Source organism: Peromyscus maniculatus, chromosome 10, assembly GCF_049852395.1.
Source record: "Peromyscus maniculatus bairdii isolate BWxNUB_F1_BW_parent chromosome 10, HU_Pman_BW_mat_3.1, whole genome shotgun sequence".
NCBI classification, from domain to species: domain Eukaryota; kingdom Metazoa; phylum Chordata; class Mammalia; order Rodentia; family Cricetidae; genus Peromyscus; species Peromyscus maniculatus.
The window spans coordinates 12,881,843-12,905,635 of NC_134861.1; the positions used below are offsets into that span (position 1 = coordinate 12,881,843).

Consider the following 23,793-nt stretch of genomic DNA (forward strand, 5'->3'; position numbering starts at 1 on the left):
CCCCCAAGGATTGAGATCAACCTGGTAGACTCAGTCCAGGCAGGTCCAGTGCCCTCCTCCCAGATTGAGCCAAGCATCCCTGCATAAGCCCCAGGTTTCAAACAGCTAACTTATGCAATGAGCCCAGGACCTGGTACCACTGCCTAGATGCCTCCCAAACAGATCAAGCCAATCAACTTTCTCACCTATTCAGAGTGCCTGATCCAGTTAGGGGCCTCTCAGCTATTCCAATCAACTAATCTGTATCTTATTGGGAAAGTTTGATATTCAATTATTATTGTAATATGCATACCAATTTCTGTCATTTTGTTGATTTTATAGTCAGCATTTCTTATTGTTCATTGCTTAGCAAATATCTAGAAATATTTTTCCATAACTTCTTGTGTTTATTATTCTCTACAACTTGAAATATATTTTCCACTATCCTCTGTATACATGATTCAGTGACCATGAATTGCTTTAGCTGTTTTTTTTTTTTATGGAAAGATATCCTTTTTCTTATTATGATAGTGCATCTGGGTAGAGTGGTCTGGCTTGGCAGTTGTAGACTTTCAGAAATGAGATTTCAATCTTCCATACTGTTCTTCTGGCCTTTAGAATTAGAATTTCTATAAAAAAAATCTACTTTTATATTATGATTGGCCTGGTTTCATATGTGACTTGGCCCTTCTCTTTTCCTGCTTTCTCTTTAGTTTCTGAGTAGTACTGTTTTGGTTATGGGGAGCTTCTTTTAAGTGTTCTATTTGGTGTTCTGTGTGTCTCTTATACTTTGGCATCTTTTCCCCCTAGATTTGGAAATTTCTCCCTTATTTCAATGAAAAATATTTTCTATTTTTTTAGACAAGTAATATTTGATCTTACCAGTTGCTATGATATCCAGACTCTAGTCCTTGATCATCAAAGCAGTGTCAGGTACGGGCTTCATCTCATGGAGTGGGCCTTACATCAAATCAGACATCAATTGGTTACTTCCACCAGGTTTGTGCCACCATTGCCCTAGAATATTTTGCAAGCAGGACAGATTGCATATAAAAGGCTTTGGTTGGATTGGTGTTTACTTTCCTCTTTTGGTAATCTGCAGAGCATCTTTCTGCGTCATAGACACTAGAACATGAGGGAAAGTTTCTATGTAGGTATCAGCTCAACATCTCTAAGTTCGGTGAGTTCTATGGGTGTTATCTTCAGCAATGGGTCCTTTCTGTCAGTTTGTGGAGAGCAACCTATTACCTTGGCAACAGCTTGGGTTGTTTGGGTATTTCTGTTGGACCCCTTTGGCCAACAAATCAATTGGATGAAGCACAGTCCTGGCACTGGAAGCTTCATTTGGTGACAAGAGATGACAAGTTGGGGTTCTGTCTGTTCCATTGTTTGGAGACTTCATTTAGGATCTTCTTCATATACTATTGAAAATTTCCACTGCACTAGGTTTCCATACCACCCCTCAAATTCTAGCTGTCTCTCTCTTGCTCCCTCCCCCAAACCCATCTCCTTTTCCCATTCCCACCTGATCCTCCTTCCATTCTTGTCCCTCCCCTACCCCTGGCTCCATTCCACTGATAAAATCCATTCTATTTCTCCCTCCCAGGGAGATTCATGTGTTTCTCCTAGACCACCTCTTCTTTACCTAACCTCTCTGGGCCTATGGATTGTAGCTTGGTTATCATTTATTTAATAGATAATATATAGTTATAACTGGATACATACCATATTTATCTTTCCTGGTCTGGTCACCTTATTCAGGATAATTTATTTTCTAGTTCCATGTGTCTGCAAATTTATTTTTTTAACAGCTGAGTAATACTCCATGCATAAATGTACCACATTTTGGTTTTTTGTTTTTATGTTGAGGGACATATAGGTTGTTTCCAATTTCTGGCTATTATGGATAGATCAACAATGAACATGGTTAAGCAAGTGTCCCAGTGGAGGAGGAACTCATGGATTGGTTCCTTATTTAAGTATCATCAGAGAGGATTCTTCCTGCAGTAGATGGGAACAAATACAGAGACCCACAGCTTGATAGTATGCAGAGAAACAGAGAGAGAGAGAGAGAGAGAGAGAGAGAGAGAGAGAGAGAGAGAGAGAGAGAGAGAGAGAGAGAGAGAGAGAGGAGAGACAGAGTTAGACAGAGATAGAGACAGACAGACAGAGACAGACAGGCAGGCAGCAGATAGACCTTGGAACACACTTCTAAATGAGATGTCTTCATCAATTCCCAAATCCCTCTCAGAGCTCAGGGAACCAAAAGGAGACAGAAGGAGTCTGGGAGATAGTAGGGACAGAGGATGCCAGGAGAAAAAAAAAACCTTCTAAAACAAATGATCAGCTCACATGAACTCACAAGACTAAAGCAGCAATCATAGGGCCTCCATGCGTCTGCACAGGTCCTCTGCATATATACTATAGCTTTTAATTTAGTACTTTTGTGTGTCTCTTGAATGTGTAAATGAGTGGATTTCCGATTTTTATGCCTTCTCTTGGGGCTCTGTTATTTTCTTCTTGGCTTATCTCATCCAACTTGGATGTGATGGTGTTTATTTTATCTTTTACTTTGTTATAATTTGTTGTTATCTCTTAGAAACCTGTTCTATTCTAATGAGAGACAGAAATGGAGTGGATCTGGATGGGAGAGGAGGTGGAGAGGAACTGTGTAGAAGAGAGGGAGGAGAAACTGTATTCAGATTATATCGTATAAGAAAAGAATCTAAGTTTAATAAGAAGAAGGGAAAGAAAAATGTTTTCTATACCTCTGATATGGATCTAATTTCCTTCTATGTCCTTAATTTGTGAATTTTACCTTTTATAGTATCTCACATGTCTGTCTCATATGTTGCACACACACACACACACACACACACACACACACACACACACACACTATCATCATCATCATCATCATCATCATTGACCCAAACGATCTTAGCCTTATATTCAAGCCCTGATATTCTGTCCTCTATATGATCAATTACATTGATGAGAATTTTCATTGAGGTTTTCATCTGACTTACTGAACTTTTTGTTTCCATTATTATTCCAAACTGTATTTTTTTTGTTTCTATCTCTTCACTGGATATGATTTTCATAACCAATATTAACTACCTGTTTGTGTCTGTTCTCTTGGATTTCATTCAGACACTTATTCATAACATTTTTAAGTTCGTCCATGCCATTGTTTGTAACCTGCTTGGATTTTATTTTGATCACTTTTGAATTATTTATCTGAGATTTCTTCTGAATCACTTTCATTGGTAGCCATGACTCTGAGACTGATGAGTTATTTTGTCTAAGCTTTCTATGCTGCTAGTAGTTCTACACTGGGAGTCGCCAATCAAGAGTCTGTTTGCTGGTTAAATACTTTTGGTGGTCCTGTGTTGAACTTTAGTTTGGTTCTTGGTACTCTATTTGCCTGGTGAGTCTTGGTTCCTTTCAGTGTTCCTTGAAGTCCAGTTATGGAAACTCTTGGTGTTGCTTTCTGAATGGGGTGGCTGAGATGGAGAACACTGTTTTTATCCTCACAGACCAGCATTAATTCAGTACACCAGAGACTTGCTTAAGGTTCAGCAGAACTGTTTAATCCCTGAACTCATGAAGCAGAATTTGCATGTTGCTTCGGGAGAGTGATAGAGAAGGGGATCTTTTGACTTCTAACTTAATGAGTTTGCACGTGTGCAGGGCATTGTGCTTGTGCACCATGGGTCAGTGGGACTTGCACCTCTTAGTTCCCCAGTTGGGGTGTACACAGGATATAAAAATGATAGAGGCATTGTGTGCAGATAGTAGGAGATGCTGAGACCTCGAAAGTGGCTTGATGGTTTGGGACTGAGGACACAAGTATTCTTGTGGGGTTTTCACTTCTTCAAATCTCTAAATTTTCCATTTGAGGCATAAACACGGAGCAAGGGACTGTACAAGGGAGGTGGGAAGTCCTAAGACCTCTAATGTGTCTGGACAGGTTGGGTATAGGGCAGTGGGAGAGCAGAGCAGGGGGAGGAGTCACCGAGGCCTCTAATCTCTGTCTCTGGAGTGGATGGGCAGCATGCATTAGAGGCAGGAATTTGTAAGACATCTCATCTATTAAGCTATGCTGGGGACATAGGAGTGCACCTCAGAAGTGTGTTGTGGGAGTAGGAGTCTCCAAAGTCTCTAATCTGCCTAGATGAGACGTGGATATGGAGCAGCAAAAGTGTGCATTAGAGGCAGGAAGTCTTCAGAATTATAACCTGTGCTGTTGGGTTGGGTATGGCGAATGGAAGTCCATGGTAAGAATGTACTTCTAACCTGCTGAGTTGAGTTGAGCAGATAGAAAGACAGAGGTGTGCACAGGAGGGGGAATGTCCTAGGACCTCTAAGATATCAGAACTTGTAGGGAACAATGCTGCAGAAGTGTGCAGTGGGCTTAGGAATCCCAGAGATCTCTCACCTGTCCAGCTGGTATGAGTGTGCAGAGCATCTAGAATTTTTCTTTTCTTGATACGTGTGTGACATTTTTTGAAGACATGTGAACAAATGCATATTTGTGCCTGATAGGGCCATAGAACTAGGAAAAAAATCTCTCCCAAGTCTAAGTGGATGAAGCAATGAGTTTCTTATGGGAGTATAGGTGAGCCATTAACTTACAGGAGCAGCAGTACTCAAAGGCTGCTGTTTTAACTAAAAGCTGATCCCAGCACAGTGACCACACAAAGAATCTGTGTTCCTGAAGCTTACCTGTGTGGTTTATAAGCAGCTTAGCTGACCTGAGACTCCCCTCCATTCAGCCAAGTTTGATGGCTTTATATAACCATGGGAAAGATCTCTGTGACTCTTCTAACTTCCCTTAGTCACCCAAATATCACAAACCTTCTTCCTTCCTCCAGGAAGTATGAGAAAGTGGCTTCACAAACCTGGGTATGAATTGGTAATCATATATGTGTGATATATCGAAGGACCTTTTTTCGTGTAGCATATGTTCATCCATGACATAGCATATACAATTCATTTGTTCCATTTCATGGTTGAATAATACACACATTCACTGGTGTCTGACTCTTAGGAATAATTTTGCTATAAGCATTCTTTTTGTGAGTTTTTGTGTGGATAGGTTTTTGTTGTTTTCGATATGTAGTTTGAGGAGATTTCTGGGCTATATGTGGATTCGTGAAGCCAAGATGTTCTCCAGATGGGCTGTATCATTTTGAATTCCAGTTACTAGCATAGGTTTTGACTTCTTTCCATCTTCATTGTTACTTGCTGTGTTCTGATTGTTTAAAATTTTACCTCTCCTAGTGAAAGAGAAGTGGCATCTGATCTGAATTGCTATTTTTCTCATGCCTGATGTTCCTAAGCAATTTTGCATGCACATTGGCATTTCTATATCATCTTTTTAAAAAGATTTTAATTTTATCTTTTAATTATGTGAATGAGTGTGTGTGCACTTGAGTGCAGGTGTCTGCAGAGGACGGAAGAAGGCATCAGATCTTGTGGAGCTGGAATTACAGGCAATTTATGAGCAGCTTAATGGAGCACTGGAAATACATCTCGAACTACTTTTGAGTTTATCTGCTCATTTATTCTATTTATACACAGCTGTTATGATCTACTGATTGTCCCATAACTGCTCTATCATTTGTAACAATACTGTGAACATAAATTACTTTAAAGATGAAGCCCATCAAATTGAAGCTCCTTCAGTGGACTGGTTCCTAGGATAAGTCTTTGAGTCTGGTCCTGATCATAGATGGTTTTTTCCTAGTTGTCTTGCTTGGGTTCTTTCTGAAAAACTCGATGGCCTCTAGTAACCCTATATTTTTCTGGTGGATTTATTAATCTCCCACTTGCCTTTCACTATAACTCCCACTGTTATTAAGATCACCCTACTCTGAACTTTTATATACACTGTTGAAATGAAGTCTGCTCTTTGGGGATGATTAGAAACTATCTCTTTTATGGCCTTTCCTTCAAGGCAAAATATCCGAGATATATCTCTTAAAGGGGGAATGAGGGACGATGTCATGATTCTTCCAGAGTTACATCCCATTTTAGAAGTTTTGTGCTCATTGGAGATGGAGGGCTGTTGGTTCAGACCTTCCCAGGTTGTTGTTCAGCATGTTTTTCAATCCTCACATTGAGTTGAGGTAAAGGCAGAGGTATTCTATAGATTCTCTACATCTCTTGTCTAATTCAGAGTCTCTATTGTATGAAGTAGGGCCAAGTGGACAAATGAAGCTTCTGCCTCTCAGCTGGACTTAGCAGCAGCTTGTTATCATTGACAGGTAGGGGCAGAGTAATACATGCTTTATGTTGCCTTTCTTGGAAAATAATCTTAGAGGCCAGGAATGAAAGAGCCTGAGTTCTTGGACACACTAGTGTGAAATGGAACTTCTTTCCCTGAGATGGGAAGTATGAAGAAAATGATTAGTCTTATTTTAAATGTGGTGGGCTACTGCTGATCACTATCTTGTAGCAGATATTTTGAAATGCTTTTTTTTTTCTCTTTCTTTGTGCAGGAAGACCATTTCTACACCTTTTTAATGGTTACCCTTGAAACAAATTTTTACCACTTTCCTGGAGAATGGATAACAGGCTATTCACCCTTTCCTACTACAAATTTGTCCAGCTATATGCCAAAACACTTGTCTACACCTGTTTCATGCTGGTATCATACCTGTACCCAAAGAGACTATGCCCATCAAATGATCAGGCCAGGTATTTGATGGATGTAATTTGACCCTACTTTCTCCTAAATATTTTTTTTTTGTATTTTATTCTTTAGAAAGATATGCTTGCTTGACTAAGTGGCATTATATAGGCAAGGAACATTTATTAAACATCAGATTTTACCCTAGGAGTCACTCTAACCCAAATATATGCATGGACAGCAAGGAGTTGCTCATATCTAGTATAAATCCCCATGCCACAAAGTCAGAAGCTGGTTTTCTTTCTTCTTTGTAGTTCATGCCTTTTATTTGGTGCTTGATGGTATCCTGAGTAATGTTGGAAAAATTTACCCTCTTCATAATTCATCCCCATACTTCAGCTACCCCTAATGCCTATTTTTCCCATGGGAGATTTTAGAAATTTGTGACTGGGTCCATGCCTGGATTCTTGTCCCAGAACCTCTGCATTACAGGTGGGTGGATGGTCAGCCTGAGCTGCTCTGTCTTTGTGCCTGGAAGGCTTGCTTTGAGTGTGTGCTCCCTGCTGAGAAGCTGGGTGAGTTAAGAATTTCATGAGTTTGGTAATTTACTGCTGTTTTTTTAAAAAAGATTTATTGCCAGGTTGTGGTGGTACATGCCTTTAATTTCAGCACTCCGGAGGCAGAGGCAGGCGGATCTCTGTGAATTCAATGCCAGCCTGGGCTACAGAGTGAGTTCCAGGAGAGGCACCAAAGCTACACAGAGAAACCCTGTCTCGAAAAACAAACAAACAAACAAACAAAACAAAAAAAGATTTATTTATTTTTTATGTACGTTGGGTTTTTGCCTGTATGTATGCCTGTGTGAGGATGCCAGATCCCCTGAAACTGGAGTTTCAGATAGCTGTGAATAGACATATGGATGCTGTGAATTGAACCTGGGTGCTTTGGAAGAGCAGCCAGTGCTTTTAACTGCTAAGCCATCTCTCCAGCCCCCTTTGCTGCTGTTTTTTAATCTGGTATGGAAGGATAAAGTGATTGGAGAGATCTGGGCTTTTCATCTACTTGGCCCTGACATGTGTGGTTCCTTTCTGTCTTGGTGACTGACTGATGATATAGCATCCTTATCTTCATGCCTCATTGGAAAATTCCCACCACACATGGGCCAGAAGCTTTCCCAGAGTCTGCCTTATCAGAGCATTTCTTCAGCACCAGATACAGGTTACTCCTTAAAGCAATTCTTGCCTGCTTAGACATGTATTCATTTATGTCATTATATCATTTTTTAGAAGTGATTAAAATTGTTTACACAGAATCTCATGTTAAAAAGGTTAGCAATTACACCTCTGAAACTGAGCTCAAAAAGTGCCCTAAGCCAAACTCCTAAAAAGACTATGTGTTAATACAAGCTTACAACCACAGAAAAGTGGAATAAAGTACCTGGCTCCCCAAACTTCTGAAGAACATTACTCTTTTACAGGAGATGGCAGACCCTTGTAGCTCCCATCTCTGCACCGATGGTGTCTGTGCGGGTATAGGTGCTGACCTTAAGGCTCCCCACCCCAATGATGGCATTTTCTTCTAAGGTCTGACCCACTAAAAGCTCTTGGAGTCTCTATGGACATCACTTACAAAGCCAGAAATTAGATCACTCTTGCTTTTCTATGGAGTGTGTTCTTAATCACATTCACAGGCTATGAGATACAAGGTTGAAAGACAGTGATTGCTTTGAGTTCTGTTGCCTCTGTATAGATGGATGAGAGAACTTTTGGTAACAACTTCTGGTTTCTGTTGTGTGAAACAACTTGATGTAATTTTCTCAATTCCTCATCTTTTCAGATCTCAGAGCACAGAAGTTTGTGGTTTGACAACCAGGGTTTTGGTTCCTTTGCTTTGAGAAAATGAGCTGCTAGATATCATCTTGACCCAAAGGCTTATGGTGTCCTTCTGAGAGTCAGTGGGGTTTTGTAAGATCTCTGAAGAATGATAAGATCATATTGGCTCCTATTTGGTTGTTTGCTTGTTTGTTTTCATATCATTATGAAGTTTTCTGTTAAATGGTACTAGCCTAGTTATTAGAATGGTATTTCAGTGACTTATAATTTTTTTTAGTCATTGGCTGTCGCTAAAATAGACACCATGATGTCCGAATTTTAACTTCATAAGTAATCATTGTGTTACATGCCAACTTTCTGTTTCAAAGTGAAAGAAACTTTTTTTCTTTTCAATATCAACAAATATGAAAAAATCATTCTTATAATATTGTCAACTCTAAAGATATCTTTTTAATATCAGATATTATACCACAAAACACAAGTCAGATGGGTGCAGAGTCCTTAGGTTGTCAACTCACCACCATAAAAGCAAAATGTCATGGGTGGTCATGAGGTGGACAAAAGTTGAGTGATACTGAAGATGAGGGGACTTCTGTTTCTGTCCTGCTGACTTGACTGTGATGTCATGTTTTCAAATAATCTCCTTAGATTGCTCTGAAGAAGAAAAAAAAAGAACAAAGGAATTGCATTTGACCACTTAATAAAGAAAAAAAATCTTGTTTTCATTATACTATACAAAATTCTAACAAAGAATTCCCTACATTCTGTGCCTTATCAGATCCTTAGGCACCTGCAGGGAAGTTAGGGACAGTGGCAGGAAAGCCCATGGTTCTGTCTTACACATGGCAATGACATCCTCATTCCGGGTCCAAGGTAAGTTTTGTTGCATTCAGAACTAAGAGGTCAGACTGGAAGGGTGGAGGAAAAGAGTCCTGCTGAGAGCAACATGGAGGGCACTGAGGGGGGAAGTCAGGTGAAGACAGCAGCAGCCATCCTGGGGAGCCCACAGGCATGGGCAGGAGTTTGATCTTTGGTTTGTTCGTTATGCTAGTGATCACACTGACAACCTGTATGTACTAGGTAAATGCTCTAGTACTGAGATGTACCCCTAGCCCAAGTTTGACTTTTTAATTATTTTCTTTTCTACAAAATAGTCTCATTTAATAAATTTTTATGAGCTTTTTTTTTTGAGAATTTCATGCAAAGTGTTTTGTCATGTTTACCTTCCACCCCCAACTCTTCCCAGACCCACTCCATTTTTCCTACCTACCTAACTTTGTGTCCTTTTTCCGTTTTGCTTTTTAACCCGTCAAGACCAATTTGTATTGCTGAATATCCTTGGGTGTGTGATCTCCCACAGATGCATGGTTGGCTTATCTGGGGCTTCGCTCTTAGAGAAAACCCTCTATCTCCTAGCAGTTAACCGGTGCCGATAACATCATGACTAGGGGTGTTTGTTGCACAAATTTTGCTGTTACAACCTCTGTGGTTTCCTATGTGCAGCTGTCCTTCTCTGGCTGAAATACATTGTTTCCTTGCAGGGGTCCACTGCCTCTAGCTCTTCCACACTTTTTGTTTCCTATTCTGGCCTCAACCCAAGTCTCAGGAGGAGTGAGGACAGGATGTGTGTTCCATTTAGGGCAGCACATTCTGCAGTTTCTTATTCTCTTATTCTTATTCTTAATCTTGGCCAGTTGTAGGTCTCTGTGTTGATCACTGTCCACTACAAATAGAAGCTTCTGTGAGGAGGGCCGAGAAATGCAATGATCTATGGATACAGTGATAAATCTTTACTAGTTGGTTTAATACTATCTCCATTTAGTAGATTAGTAGTAGTGGGTTCTCCCCTGGATCCTATGGCCTGTCTAGCCATGGGTTCCTGCCCAAGTAATGGTAAAGGTATGTGTTTCATCTTGCGGAATGTTTTAAGTCCAATCACAGAGTGGTTGCTTATTTCTATGATGCTTAACTTTTAAGTCAAAACTATCTACTTTGAAACTAGCATGGTTTCCTGAGTGTGACAACTATGGTTCTGTTGATATTTCTTCATAAAACTGTTGGCCCAAACTCTGAATTTTAGATCTTTGCCTGCTAGAGTAGTTAGAAAATAGCTCTATAGTGTCTTAAATTTGCAGTGCCCCCTACCTGCTTATAGTCTGAATGCTTATTCCTCTGTTGAAGGCGCTAATGGGGAAAACTGTGAAGTCTTCAGGAGGTAGGACCTGCCTGGTAGAAGCAGACCACTCAGGGCGGGGCTCTGATGCTTAGAGTCTGGCTCCTGGTTCTGTGCTCTGCTTTTTGGTCTGTGTGATATGAACAACTGCCATTATAGGATCCTGAAACCACGAGGTTGTTCTGCCAGGCCTCCTCTGCCATGATGGGTGGACACTCTCTGGAACTGAACCAAAACAAATCTCCCATCCCTTAGGTATACCTGTCGGGTATTATGCTCATTATCCTCTACATGCTCAGGAGAATCTTCTTTGAGAGGCCTGCTAATGTAGCTAAAGCTTTCTTTTATTGAGATGCCTTGTTGTCTACACATATCCTCTTGTCTTTAAATTCAGAAGCTTTCTGGGACACTTTTTAAAGACACCCCCCCCAGAAGGAATGCTGTGCCAGATGGAAAACTCCATTTTGTTTTGTTTCATTATCATTTGATAATTGTCAGGGGTTCTTTTATGTTAACACCTTGAATATATAACTCTTACAGTTCTTTTTGTTTGTATATTTGACTATTGTGAAGTTTTCCAAGCTCAACTTAAGGAAAGTTGAATAACAAAGACACTTAAGATGAAAAGATGTGCTTGTGGAATGAGTTCTAGTCTATCCTAGCACTGCAGAAAATAAGATGAGTGACCAAGGAATGACCTCAGAACTATTCACATTATGAAGAGAATATTCCATCTATAGGCAATAGTGAACACACAGGTAGCTGTGAGGAGTGAAATGAACACACTGTTTTCACAATAGCCATTTAAAGAACAGAGGTGTGCTAGCTGTTGGAAGACATTGTGCTGTAATATTGGGCTTTTAGTTGAACTTATGGATGTTGAAACTGTGAGTCTTTCTAGTCCCTTTGAGGTGTGTGAGATTAAACAATTTCTTTAGCACCAAATGAGATTTTAATTTCACGTTTGTGTTGCAGAGCTAGAGACAGTGGTATAGAAAACCCTGGGGAATTAAATGGAATAATGTGTGCTTGGTACCTCACTTAGCATAGATGAAGACAGAACTATCATCTGTCCTCTCTACTGGTTCCTTCTCTCTCTAGAAGAAGACTGTCTTAGATACTGTTCTAGTACTGTTAAGGGACACTATGGCCAAGGCAACTTACAAAGGAAAGCATTTAATTTGTGGGCTTCCTTACAGTTTCAAAGGGTGAGTGTTATTGACCATCCTGGCAGGGTTCATTAAGGCAGACATGCATGGTACTGGAGCAGTAGCTGAGAGCTAACATCTGATCCACAAGTAGGAGAAAGAAGAGAGAAATTGGGCCTAGCATGGACTTTTGAAACCAAGTAACACAATTCCTCCAGAAGGCCACATCTCATAATCCTTCCCAAAATAGCCCACCAACTAAGGAATCAAACATTCAAGTACATGAGCTCATGAGGAACATTTTTATTCAGACAACCCCAAAGAGTCATATAGGACTGATATAATGTTGAGGGAGTTTTTACAGATATACAAGCCTCATATCACATAGCCACCTATATATTTGTTACCTGCCCAATATTTTGCCACCTTTCCTTAGAGTCACTCTCTACTCTGTCTTCTCTGTCATTGCTTTATGTATCCTAAAGGTAAACAATTACAAATCAAGTACTGAAGGGAGATCACTGAAAGTTGGCATATTGCATAGACACAAATGAATAGGATGTTGGGTAGTGAGACAAGAAAGTGGTAAATCAGATGCCTTGATCTGAAGCATCTGTGCCCCTATATCTCCTGGGAATACTGTGATACACATGCCTGATGGGAATTCATGTAAGACCCTAGGATCACAGTGCCCCCTGTTCAATAGAATGATTCATATTCTATTATGAAGCATACTTTTTAAAAATATATTTCATATTCCATTTGTTTATTGGAAAAAAACATATCAAGAGGCATCTGTGTGTGTGTGTGATTCCTTATGAATCAAATGATGAAACTCAATTGTGTATAAAGAGACATCTAAAAAGAATATTAAAAGGATATTTCACTTTTATAATACTTTTATTATTTTAACTCAAATATTAGTTTCTATGTCTAGAAGTTTTATGCCTATAAATTTTAGAAAGCACACTTAAAAACCAGAATGGCAATGCACTTGCAGAACTTGGTACATCAGAATACTTCCTTTGTATTTTTAGAAACCATGTGTATTTCTTTATAATTATGATGGTGATGTGAGCTCTCTAATGTTCAAAAGTAGGTAAAGAAATAACAGTCATAGAATGTTCAACTAATATTCTAGCATTGTGTTTGAAATTTTTTATAGGTATGTTTACACAATTGATATTCTATTGAGTCTATAATTTTACATTTTATAATTCATGTAATAATAAGCATTTTTCCTACTTACAATTCATTGTGGAAATATATTTTAATAGTTGAGAATAAAATTAACCTATTTTCATGAACCATTTAATTTTAATTATAGGGTAACATATTTTTAGAAGTGGAGTCTGGAGCCAAGAATTGTAAAAGTCCAGGGCTTTGTCTGGAGAGGTCATTTCAGCTTCAATATGTGCTTACTCATAAGTACCTTTTAGCGTATATACTTGATGTTCCATTTGTTTCTGTGGTACTCAAGCGTCTGTTTTATTATTTTGTTACACATATAATTATGAATAAGAAATGTATCAAAAAGTATTTTTACAGACAACTCTGCCTCCCGATACTCTTGTTCATTTACCTTTATGTGATTGCTGCTATACAAATGATGGTGCATACTGGATAATCTTCGAGTGTTGGGTCAATAAGTGTTTTTATCAACCTGTGACTCATTGGCTATGCTGAAACCTTTTAGTCTTTTATTTAGCAATAAAATAAGTGCTCTGGGGAGTTTAGATCATTGGTACACTGAGACAGAAACGAGAAAGTAAACCTAAATTAAATACCAAAATTAGATATGTCATAAATTAATTTAATGATTTATAAAGATTTTATTAATTGTTAAATATACATGCTTTTATAATTTTATGTCTACAAAGTATTGCTGACTGATCTCGAGAAATTCATGAATATTGCCTACCTATTAAAGGGATATATTCCCTTGAAAACATTTTTTTTCTAAGAACTAAATGTTTTCTTTCTTCTATTTCTTGCTAACAAAGCTAGAAGAATGTTACTTCAAATGCAATGTAACTTTGAAAGAATTTAAAATATGAATATGCATATGTGCTTTTAGAGAATTTATCAGGCAATTTCTGGAGTTTAGCATGAATTTTTCAAAATACATTAACAAAATATGCCCATAAAGACTGCAAACTACATTGGCAATGAAAGTTGCCATGAGGTTCTCTTCCCACTCACTACCCCCTACACACACCAGCTTACAATCTGTGTTTACATTGTCTTGTCTGTGTTCATGGAACTTTTCCAAATAAACTGTGGGCTTCTCAATATCAAATAGAATGATGCTCCATTCTGGCGAAATCCTGCACAGAGCAAAAATTACACTCTTTATTTATTTACTTATTTACACAGTGCCAAGAGCTGTTCCAAATGACTCACAAGGATGAATTAATTCTGTCCTTCAACAACCTTATTAGGCAGTGTCTCTTCTTAGCCTCATCTCTAGATGTGACAGCTGAGCTTAGAAATTTCACTCAGCTTTCTAGGGTCAGGCATTTTATAGGAGGAATACAGGCTGTGAGGATCCAGCATCTTTGTCATAAGCTCTTCATAATGGTATCAGAGTAGCTAGGAACATATTGCCACACAGTGTTCTTCCACCAGGACTCACAGCTGGGAGCCTACTTGATGGAGATGCTTCAAAGCTCCAGTGTCCTATCTTTTGACCTTGGGAAGTCCCTTCAACCATCTGGGCTTATGCCTTTCTTGCTTGAAGTATGGAAATGTCCACCCACTCTGGAGTCTTAGTGAAGATGGTTTCAGTAGCCAGTGTCAATAAGCACCCAGCCTCTTGTTCCTGTTTCTGTGGAGCAGGATAGCCATTGAGATGGATCCTCTGTATGGACCTAGTGTATGATTTCTAGAGAAGGCTGAATAGAAATGGTAGGTAGTTCATCTTTGTCTAGGTTTGTAGCTGGAGTTATCTCCAGTCCTGCCTGGGCCTGCAGCTACTCAGACACAAATAAACACACAGATGCTTATATTGTTTAAACTGTTTGGCCTAGTGGCTCAGGCTTCTTGCTATCTAGTTCTTATATCATAAATAAACCCATTTCTATTAATCTATAAGTTGCCTCATGGCTCGTGGCTTACCCATACTTTACATCTTACTTCTCATGGCGGCAGCGGCTGGCAGTGTCTCCTGACTCAGCTTTTCACTTCCCAGAATTCTCCTCTCTCCTTGTCCAACCTATACTTCCTGCCTGGCTACTGGCCAATCAGCATTTTATTTATCAACCAATCAGAGCAATACATTCACAGCATACAGAACCACAGCAAAGGTTCATATGTATTTATTAGTGCCCTCTCGCATCTTAGTCATGTGTAAATGAGAAGCTGTCAGCCTGAAAGGATGGAGGCTGTGGTCAATAGTGGTAAGAATAGTTCTAGATGCAAAGCTTCCCACTTACTGCAGAGCTCTCTTATGGGTGGAACTCAAGCCTTAAGGAAAAAAAGCAGACTGCTGTCAATGCAGCAGTAACAGCCCAACTAACTAAACAAAACTTTGACTGTATAAATGTCCCACTTTCGACAGCCAAAACCCCAAGCACGTGACATGAAAAGCAGCAGACAGTAGCCTGCAAAGACCACCATAGCACTCGGACCTGGCGGTAGCTTTTTGATAAAACTTTATATGCTGGATATCATCAGAGATTCAGAAATTAAGGATACAGATGGTCCTCAACATATTTGACCATTCTCAGGCTTCAACATGCTTTCAACATGGATTTCAAAATTCCATTAGAAGAAGACAACAAAATTTCAGAGCCAATCTCTCAGCTCCAGCAGGGCACACTCCTCTGAAGCTACTTCCACAAGATTCCTTGGAGACCTGAAAAGGATTCCCTAGTTCTCTGCTCCTGAGACTTCTACTCTATCAGGGAGCTCACTGGAGCCAGCCTCCCATTGATTATACAGGTGGAGGGAATTACTCCTGTCCTAGTTACCAAAAGTCTACACTTATTTTTACACAACTACAATGGCTGTGATATAATGGCTCTAGGTTATAGTTCTGCTGCTATCAAGGGTGTAAATTTGTTTCATTTTAATCCCATAGGACAATCAGTTTTACCCTTAAAGATTATCAATCCTGAATTGACAACAAAGTACCCCTCCAATTTGCACTGTTTGATGTCTTCCTACTCCACTCTTGAAGGAAAGGCAGGCAAGAACTCAGTTGGGTGCTCTCAAATGGATCGTGTTATTTTAACAATGTATATCTGAAGTCAAGGCAACAGACAGGATGACAGAACCCTGGACCCAGGTCTCAGGGGAAACTCACAAGGGTTATCTGTGTCCCTCTAACAAGTCCTTGTAATCTTAAGCCATCTGTCCTTATCACATAGATTCAAGCTATAAAGCATAAACATATTATGGTCAGGCTTACCACAGGAAATTTACTTAAATGTCCATTTCCCTCTAGTGGTGCTTTGTAAGTAAATGATGATCAATCATAGGAATTGGACTTACCATATTTTCTTTCTTTAAGCTAATCACTTTTTTTTGGCTTGAAGTAATATGCTAGTTAGTGCTAGATACCATATTCAGTGCTTGAAATTGATATACCAATACCCAGAACAAACACACATTTAAATAATCAGGCTGCAAAGGTAGCTGAGCAGGTAAAGGTACTCGCTGTGCAAATCTGCCAGTCTGAGTTTTGTCCCTGGAACCCACATAAAAATAGAATGAGAGAATTCACTTCACAAAGTTGACCTCTGATCTCTACAGATGAGCCGTGGCATGTGTCACTCATCCACTTCACACAATAATAATAGTAATAATAATAATAATAATAATAATAATAATAATAATAATAAGTAATATTAACAAAAAAATCTTATAAAGCAACAATATTTTGATTAATCATGGCCCATTCAGGTCTTTGTTTTTTACTGATCAGAAATGCTGTTTAATTCCTAATACCTGGGATTAAGCTATAGCATAAGATATAACCTCCCCCCTAAGACAATGTAGTAGGCTATGGCCTTTGCTTTTGCTTGACTACCAGAATTTTATGGTAAGACCCTATTGCTGAAAACACCACACACATTGGTCATGTGTTATGGAGCAATAAGGTTGGTGCTCACCAAGAAGCTTCCTCCCTCCTTGCGAGATCTCATAGCAGTGGAAAGTGCTGTTCGGGCATCTGAGGAAAAAAGATCATTGTAGATGTAGCCAACTGTCTTATTAAATAAGAAACATAGAACCAATGCAAAGAAGAAAGCCAAGAGATCAGAGCTAAGAGCCTTACCCATCTGCTGCAGCTAGCCTCTTCAGCCAAGAGACCTACTTCCTGTGTTTTTGTCTTTATATAGACTTTCTGTTCTGCCTTCTCATTGGTTGTAAACCCAACCACATGACTGCCTCGACACTGCCTGTCTGTACAGACCTCCAGGTCTTCTATGGTTGGTATTGAGACTAAAGGTGTGTGTCTCCAATGCTGGCTGTATCCTTGAACACACAGAGATCTACCTAGCTCTGCCTTCCAAGTGCTGGGATTAAAGGCGTGCACCACTACTACCCAGGTTTTGCTATGGCTCTAATAGCTCCGACCCCTGGGCAACTTTATTTATTAACATACAAATCACATTCTAGTACAAATAAAATATCACTATAGATCATCAACAGACTTACCCAGCTGTGAGCCCTGTCAACTACAGTAATGACCACTGAAGCAAGATAGACCCATGGGTGCAAATAATGGCAGGAATATTATAAGGCCAATCAACTGCTTTCTTTTTGGATATAAGGTATGCTCCACAAAGGAAAAATTGTGTCTGGTTCTATAACTTCTGACTAAGAAACCATGATTAGGGAGCTCATATGCTCTGGGCACAATTGCCTACTAGTATTCTACTAAATGACATAGTATCAAACTGCCTTCTAAATAGGATTAGTGGCAATGGATTAGTGCTTCTCTCAGAACTCAACAAAGAAGATTCTTTGTGCAGTGGACAGTGGTTGGTGAAGAATCATAACTCACTCAAGTACCAAGGATATGTATCAATGGAGGGCTCATCCACAAATGGGACATCTCTATCAACCTCCCCAAAGCCCAGGGAGCATCACAAAAGGGAGGAAGACTGGAGTGAACCCGCATCTTCCGAACATGACTAGACAACTGCACGATGAACTCACAGCAGCTATGGTGCCCTTCATAAGACCTGCATAAGACCAAGCCAATAAACATTTTATCAGGGAGGGAAAATGAGTTTTTAAGTCTCCACACTAAATGATGGCTTCTGTAGGATGGAGAGTCAGTTTTCTTGCAGACCAAGCTCCAGTCATTGACCCCACACCCAGAGCTATATTGGCAACACAAATTGGATTCAATGGGTTATTAAGATTCTCCACTGAGGCTGACTTAAAACTGTAAAATGATGTTTTTACATAATAGACAAAAAAGTCCTTAAGTTGCTTCTGTATTCCTTTTCATCTTCTCCCAGCTACATTTTAATCATTGCAGGCCTTGAAGCAACAAATGTAGAAATGTGCTTCCCAGGCTGGTCTCCAGGGCAACCTCTGACTTCCTCTAACTCAGCACTCTGCCTTCATGATTTGCGTTTTCACCTTAGCTCTTTTTATCGACTATGTGTTGATTTCTGGAGTTGCTGATTTGTTTTTAAAGTTTAGCCAATGTCTCTGTCAATGTAAACAAGTGACAGCAAGTGTACAACGGACTTAAAGTTAAACCCTCCATATTATGTATTTGAGAATCCAAATACCCCGGCAATTTAAAGTAGTTACTAACACTCTCTAGGTCTGTACAAATTGCTTTAAAACACCATCAGTGTAAATCAATAATAACAGATGTGTAATACTACCCTCCCTTTTTTGACTCAGGTTTGGTGATGGATATACAGTCAAAGTTTGGCTCCAGAAAGAAGGAAGTCAACCTAATGCCGTTTCTGACTGCTTGAAGCTCCATTTTCCAGGAATCCAATTTAAGGTACGTTATGTGACTTCTCAAAAGAATTCAAGAACAGATGTCTATTCATCCAAGACAAGGCATTGATGACAAGCTAAAGAAGGATAACCCTTAGGACTAGTTCAGTGAACCAGTGAGTTTATTGGGGTTACTTATAGGAGTATGAACTACTCAAGGGCAGTGGTATCACTGAATAACCAGCTCCAGGATGAGTGACTATTTACCTAAACTGCACCCCTGGTATTCTCTTCACTTGATGGCAGCTCTAGTGGAGAGAGTCCTCTCCTTCCTGTGATTATTTTCTGCTTTAATAACCTTGGGAAAGGCCTTCATGAATTTTGTGATTTTTTTTCCTGGGCCTTCTGAGTTTTCTAGGTTTCTTTTCTTATGAGTTTACCCTCCCTCCAGGAGGGGATGTTTCAAGTGGGATGAATCAGCTACATGTGGAGGTAATCCTAATAGCCTGTGTTACTGTTTTTAGCCAACAGCATATTATATATTATTAGTCATTTTTCTGTTTTATTTTGTACTGCCAAAAGACAGACCTATGGTCTTTTTTGCTTCTTTGTGAATTATTGGCCATGTTTCAACCAAAATGAACCTGGATGGTGGACATTGCTCAGTTACTCTGATGGATGACAGAGCTGCTTGGCCACTTATTGAACAGCCCAGAGAAGACTATGCTCACACATGCTCTCCCCTTTTAACCTGCTTCCAGTTCCATTGCGTAGCTTGTTTCATTTGCTTGGAGGATTTCAGAAGTCAGTTTCTTCTATGTATTTGCCTCGGGGTTTATAAGCTTGATAATTTTCACATTCTATAAGCTTGGAAATTTCCACATTTTTTTTAAATGAAAAGAACTATATGCTTGGAACTATAATCGTTGACACTGATGTGACCAAGTATGGTACATGGGCCAGGAGTATCTTCAATAGATGATATCCTTCAGGCACACAGAATGGCAGGCTCCAACCCACTGAGTCTGAATTGACATTTTGACAAGGTAATTAGGTTGTTCGTCTACACATTGAAGTTTTGAAAGCACTCAGGACAGTTCTTTCTTTTCTTTTTTGTCTTTCTTGTTTATTGTTTGCATGTTTTGCATAATCATGCTATGCAGCCTGACTAGTCTGAAACTGACTATCCAGCTAAAGTTAGACCTGCATGTGGACTAGCCCTCATCCCTCAGCTTCCCAAGCATGAGCTTAGAGTTGAGGGCCACTATACTTGCTTATAATTATTTTCTGAGGTTCATTTACTTCTATTTAATGTGTATCAGTATTTTGCCTGTGTGAGTGTCTGTGCACCAGACACGGGCAGTCCTCCTATTTCCAGAGGTCAGAAGAGGGAATTGTGTCCTCTGGAACTGGAGCTACAGAATGTGGTGAGCTCCCATGTGGGTACTGGGAATTGAACCCAGGTCCTCTAGAAGAGCAGTCCATGCCCTTAACCACTGAGCCATCTCTCCAGCCTTGGTTGTAAATTTTTAGACAACAGTTATTCTTACATATCGTAGCTTCTAAAAAGTAATAGGCATTAAGTAGCCATTCTTTTATTCACTTTAACAAATAGCCTGTGAGACACTATCATTTGTGTCCCAGTACCATTCTAAAAGACATGGTAAAAACAAATGTCCTTATCTCTATGGGGAAGCATGAAAACAAGAATCGGAGTGAGTAAATTTCTTGCCAAAAACAGCTCAGCTAATGCAGAAGAAAACTGGGGCCCAAGAATTCCATGATGCTTGTGAAGTTCGGGGAACCCTCAGATATTTCCATTAAGCTATGTTCACCGCCTCTTTCTGGGGCATCTAGAGGTGACTTCTGGCCATTTAAGCCTATCCTAATGCTTATGACATGGTAGGACAGAGTGGGGCAGGCCATAATCTCAATCCAAGTGAATGCTACTTCTCTAATGAGCCTCAGGGTGAACAGTCAGCAATAAGTGTTCATTAGTGACTCCCAACATTAACCTACACACATCACCAGTAGTCAACACATGTGGCTCTAAAAACACATTTGAATTTATTTACAATGAAATGTAGTGTAAATAAGTTTGTTCAGTGATATCTATTCCTGACTCCTCATATTTTCTGACTCGTAGGGGCAGCGCCTTAATTTGCTGGAATATCATGTACAAAAAAGTTGGGAGTGTCTAGCCGACTTGTTCAAAGTTCTGGAGAACAACAAGAGCATCCTGAATATCAAGCATTACTCCATCAGCCAGACCACTCTGGAGCAGGTATGCCACCTGGAACAACGCCACATGCTATTCTTGTATATAATTATCAGACCTTATCCAGCCAACTTAAAAAACAGTTAGATTGCTTCTTCAGCACACCACTTCTTTTAATTAACCATACTCAGTTTTCCAAAAGCCTAGTGAGGATGGTGAAAGTTAGAAAGCTTGTCTATCAGATATGCTTCATCCAATGCACAGAGCTTTCATTTGCTCATGGAGGCCGGGGACGGTCCCTTCTGTTAAACTTCCCTTTTCTAACTTATTCAATCCCAAGTGATAGATTTGATTCTGCAGTAGAACAATAGCTACATCTGAGGAAATTAAGGGCTTGTTGTCCTGAGAGCACCAGAAATGTAAAGTTATTGGAACTACAAGGTATTGACACTTTCCAGGTGACTTAGTCTTTATTCCTGGAACTGACTGCTCAATGGATTAGGGTAGTAAAAAGGCACAATGTCTACCTTTTCATTTTATTTGTAATTAAAGTATAATGACATCATTCCTGCCTCCTTCATTTTCTTCCTCCAAGCACTCCCATGTACCTCTTCCTGCTTTCTCTCAAATGCATTAATATTATTACATATGCATGTGTATAAATGTATATATTCATTCCGCTGAGTCCATTTAGTTTTGTTTGCATGTGAATGGTTTTAGAGCTGAATACTTGATAACCAATATCCACCAATTACGGGTCTCCCTGCTTGGTAAGACTGATTCTCCCTCTCTTGATAGGCATTGATTGCCTATAGTTCTTTCTCTAGGGGTGGGGCCTTGTGAGATATTACCCATCTATGTTGGCATGTCAGTCATTTTTCAGGTCTTGTTTAGGCTGCCATATTGTTGAGATTTCATGAATGTAACTTTCCTTCCATATCTGGAATGCATAGTCTCACAGCAGAGTTCTTGGTCCTCTTGGCCTTTTGTTATTTTTTTGGATGGTTGGACAATGTTTTCTTTTATAATAATCAATACCAAAGGTCCAATGTTCTCATGAACTAGTAACTGTTTTCATTAATTCTTTCAGGTGTTTGTTAATTTTGCCACCGAACAGCTACAAATTCCAAACTTTCCTGTTGATTCACCGTCCACTGATGGTCACCATCTGTACCACTCACGTGTCTAGGCAGGAGGAGTAAGCCTGTCCTTCATGACAGTTCATCAAAGGCACAGCTGAGGATTGGGAAGAAATGCTCAGGCAGTCATGCATTCTCTTCTTTAACTTCTAATTCAAAACTCTTTCCTTGTTAATAACCAACAAACTGCAAGATCTTTCTCCAATGTAGACTCCTTGAGATTGTTTTCCTCTGATTGTCTAGCCTGGTGGGTGACAGCTTCTCTGTGTCAAACACAGTGATGAACTGGCAGAATCCAAACAAAGAAGTTCAGGAGTCAAGAGAGTCACACTAGACCACCCAAGCCACATACTGTATTTTTCTTTTTAAATAGATTGAGTCCCTAGCTCATTTGAGTAGGAAGCAATTATCAGGAATCATTTTTTTTAATCTTTTCACAGTTTTAAATAAACACCTGGCAATTTACACACAAACTTTTCCCCAAAAACTAAACGACAATATGGTGTCACATGAAGAAACTGCCATATGCTTTATATCAAATCACCAGCAAAACTGAAGACACTTTTCATTTATAACATGCTTAGTGGAATATCCCACACTAATTTTGTATGGTTATAGAAGGAAATACATGTAGACTGTGTGATTTGGATGACTAATTGTCTTAAAATTCTAAGCCTGTTGATTTGAAATATGGAGGGTTCCGTGTTGACAGCATTAGCCTCACCTGGAGCTTGGTGGAAACTCATGTTCTCAGGCCTCATCTCTGAGAGAGAGAATCTCAAATCCCTGGGCTCTGGCCAAACTCTGGTTTAAGCATGCACAATTCAAGTTGGCAGCCAGTGGCCCCAGGCAAAATTTAGTCCTAGAAGGATCATACACAGCTCATAGTAACAGAACATGGAGCTTTCAGTATTTATCAAAAGTTCTCTAAAAAATGTCACTCTCAGAATTGCTGCCCTCAAAGATAGGGCTCCCACAGGCTCTATTGAAATAATAAATAACATCTTACAGTTAATAAAATGTGTAAAATCAATGTGTCTACTACTGAATGTATTTCCACTCAGATACTGTTGAACATTTTCTAACAACATTTTTCTAAACCTCAATGATGAAACACATTAATTTCATTGCAGAATTTGGCTTTAGCCAACATTAGCATTGGATGATAATAGCTGTGCTATACAGAATGCCCTTCATTGTGGCATTTCTTTTCTATACCAGGACTTCATTAAACCTGTTTTTTCTGGATGTAATTTATATCTGAGATATTTTAATAGTAAGGATTAATCCCATCATGGGCAGCTTTGATGTCATTGGTTTTGATTTTCAAGTATCAATTTCAAAAATGATGCTTTTTGGTAAAGAAATTACAATTTAGGACTTTATGATTTTCCTTTCCTCCTATTCTGACATATTCCATTGTGAAAATGAAAGACATAGCCTTTTCTGTTGTTGAATCAATAAATACCAATTTGTGAAACATGAATATATTTATACTGTAGTGAATAAATGAGATGTGCCATAATTTAACCTGGGTCTTGAAAGTCGTTGTGTCTGTGCCAATGTATTCCTTGCATCTTTATTTGTGTCTTTGGGGATCCAATTTAATTTGGGTAAGGAGGAAATGGAACAACTCCACATCTTTTACAGTTTGAAAGGTTAAAATTTAATTGAGTTTTGCTCTGCAATGTCCTCCTCTTAGGGGTTCTTTTCTGTCTTTGAACTGCTGTCATTCTTGAAGTTTATGCTTCAAGG

At 39.3% G+C, this 23,793-nt stretch overlaps 1 protein-coding gene across 2 annotated transcripts in view; it reads left to right on the plus strand.

The window, feature by feature from the left end:
• Positions 1 to 23,568, plus strand: part of Abca13 (ATP binding cassette subfamily A member 13) — a 432,541-nt gene extending 408,973 nt beyond the window's left edge. For both annotated transcript variants that reach the window (XM_076545963.1, XM_076545964.1), the window contains 3 exons: positions 18,640 to 18,745; positions 20,828 to 20,965; positions 21,990 to 23,568. In XM_076545963.1, the coding sequence (XP_076402078.1) occupies positions 18,640 to 18,745; positions 20,828 to 20,965; positions 21,990 to 22,088 (343 nt within the window). In that variant the 3' untranslated portion in view covers positions 22,089 to 23,568. The remainder of the gene's footprint in view (positions 1 to 18,639; positions 18,746 to 20,827; positions 20,966 to 21,989) is intronic.
• The last annotated feature ends 225 nt before the right edge of the window (positions 23,569 to 23,793 follow it).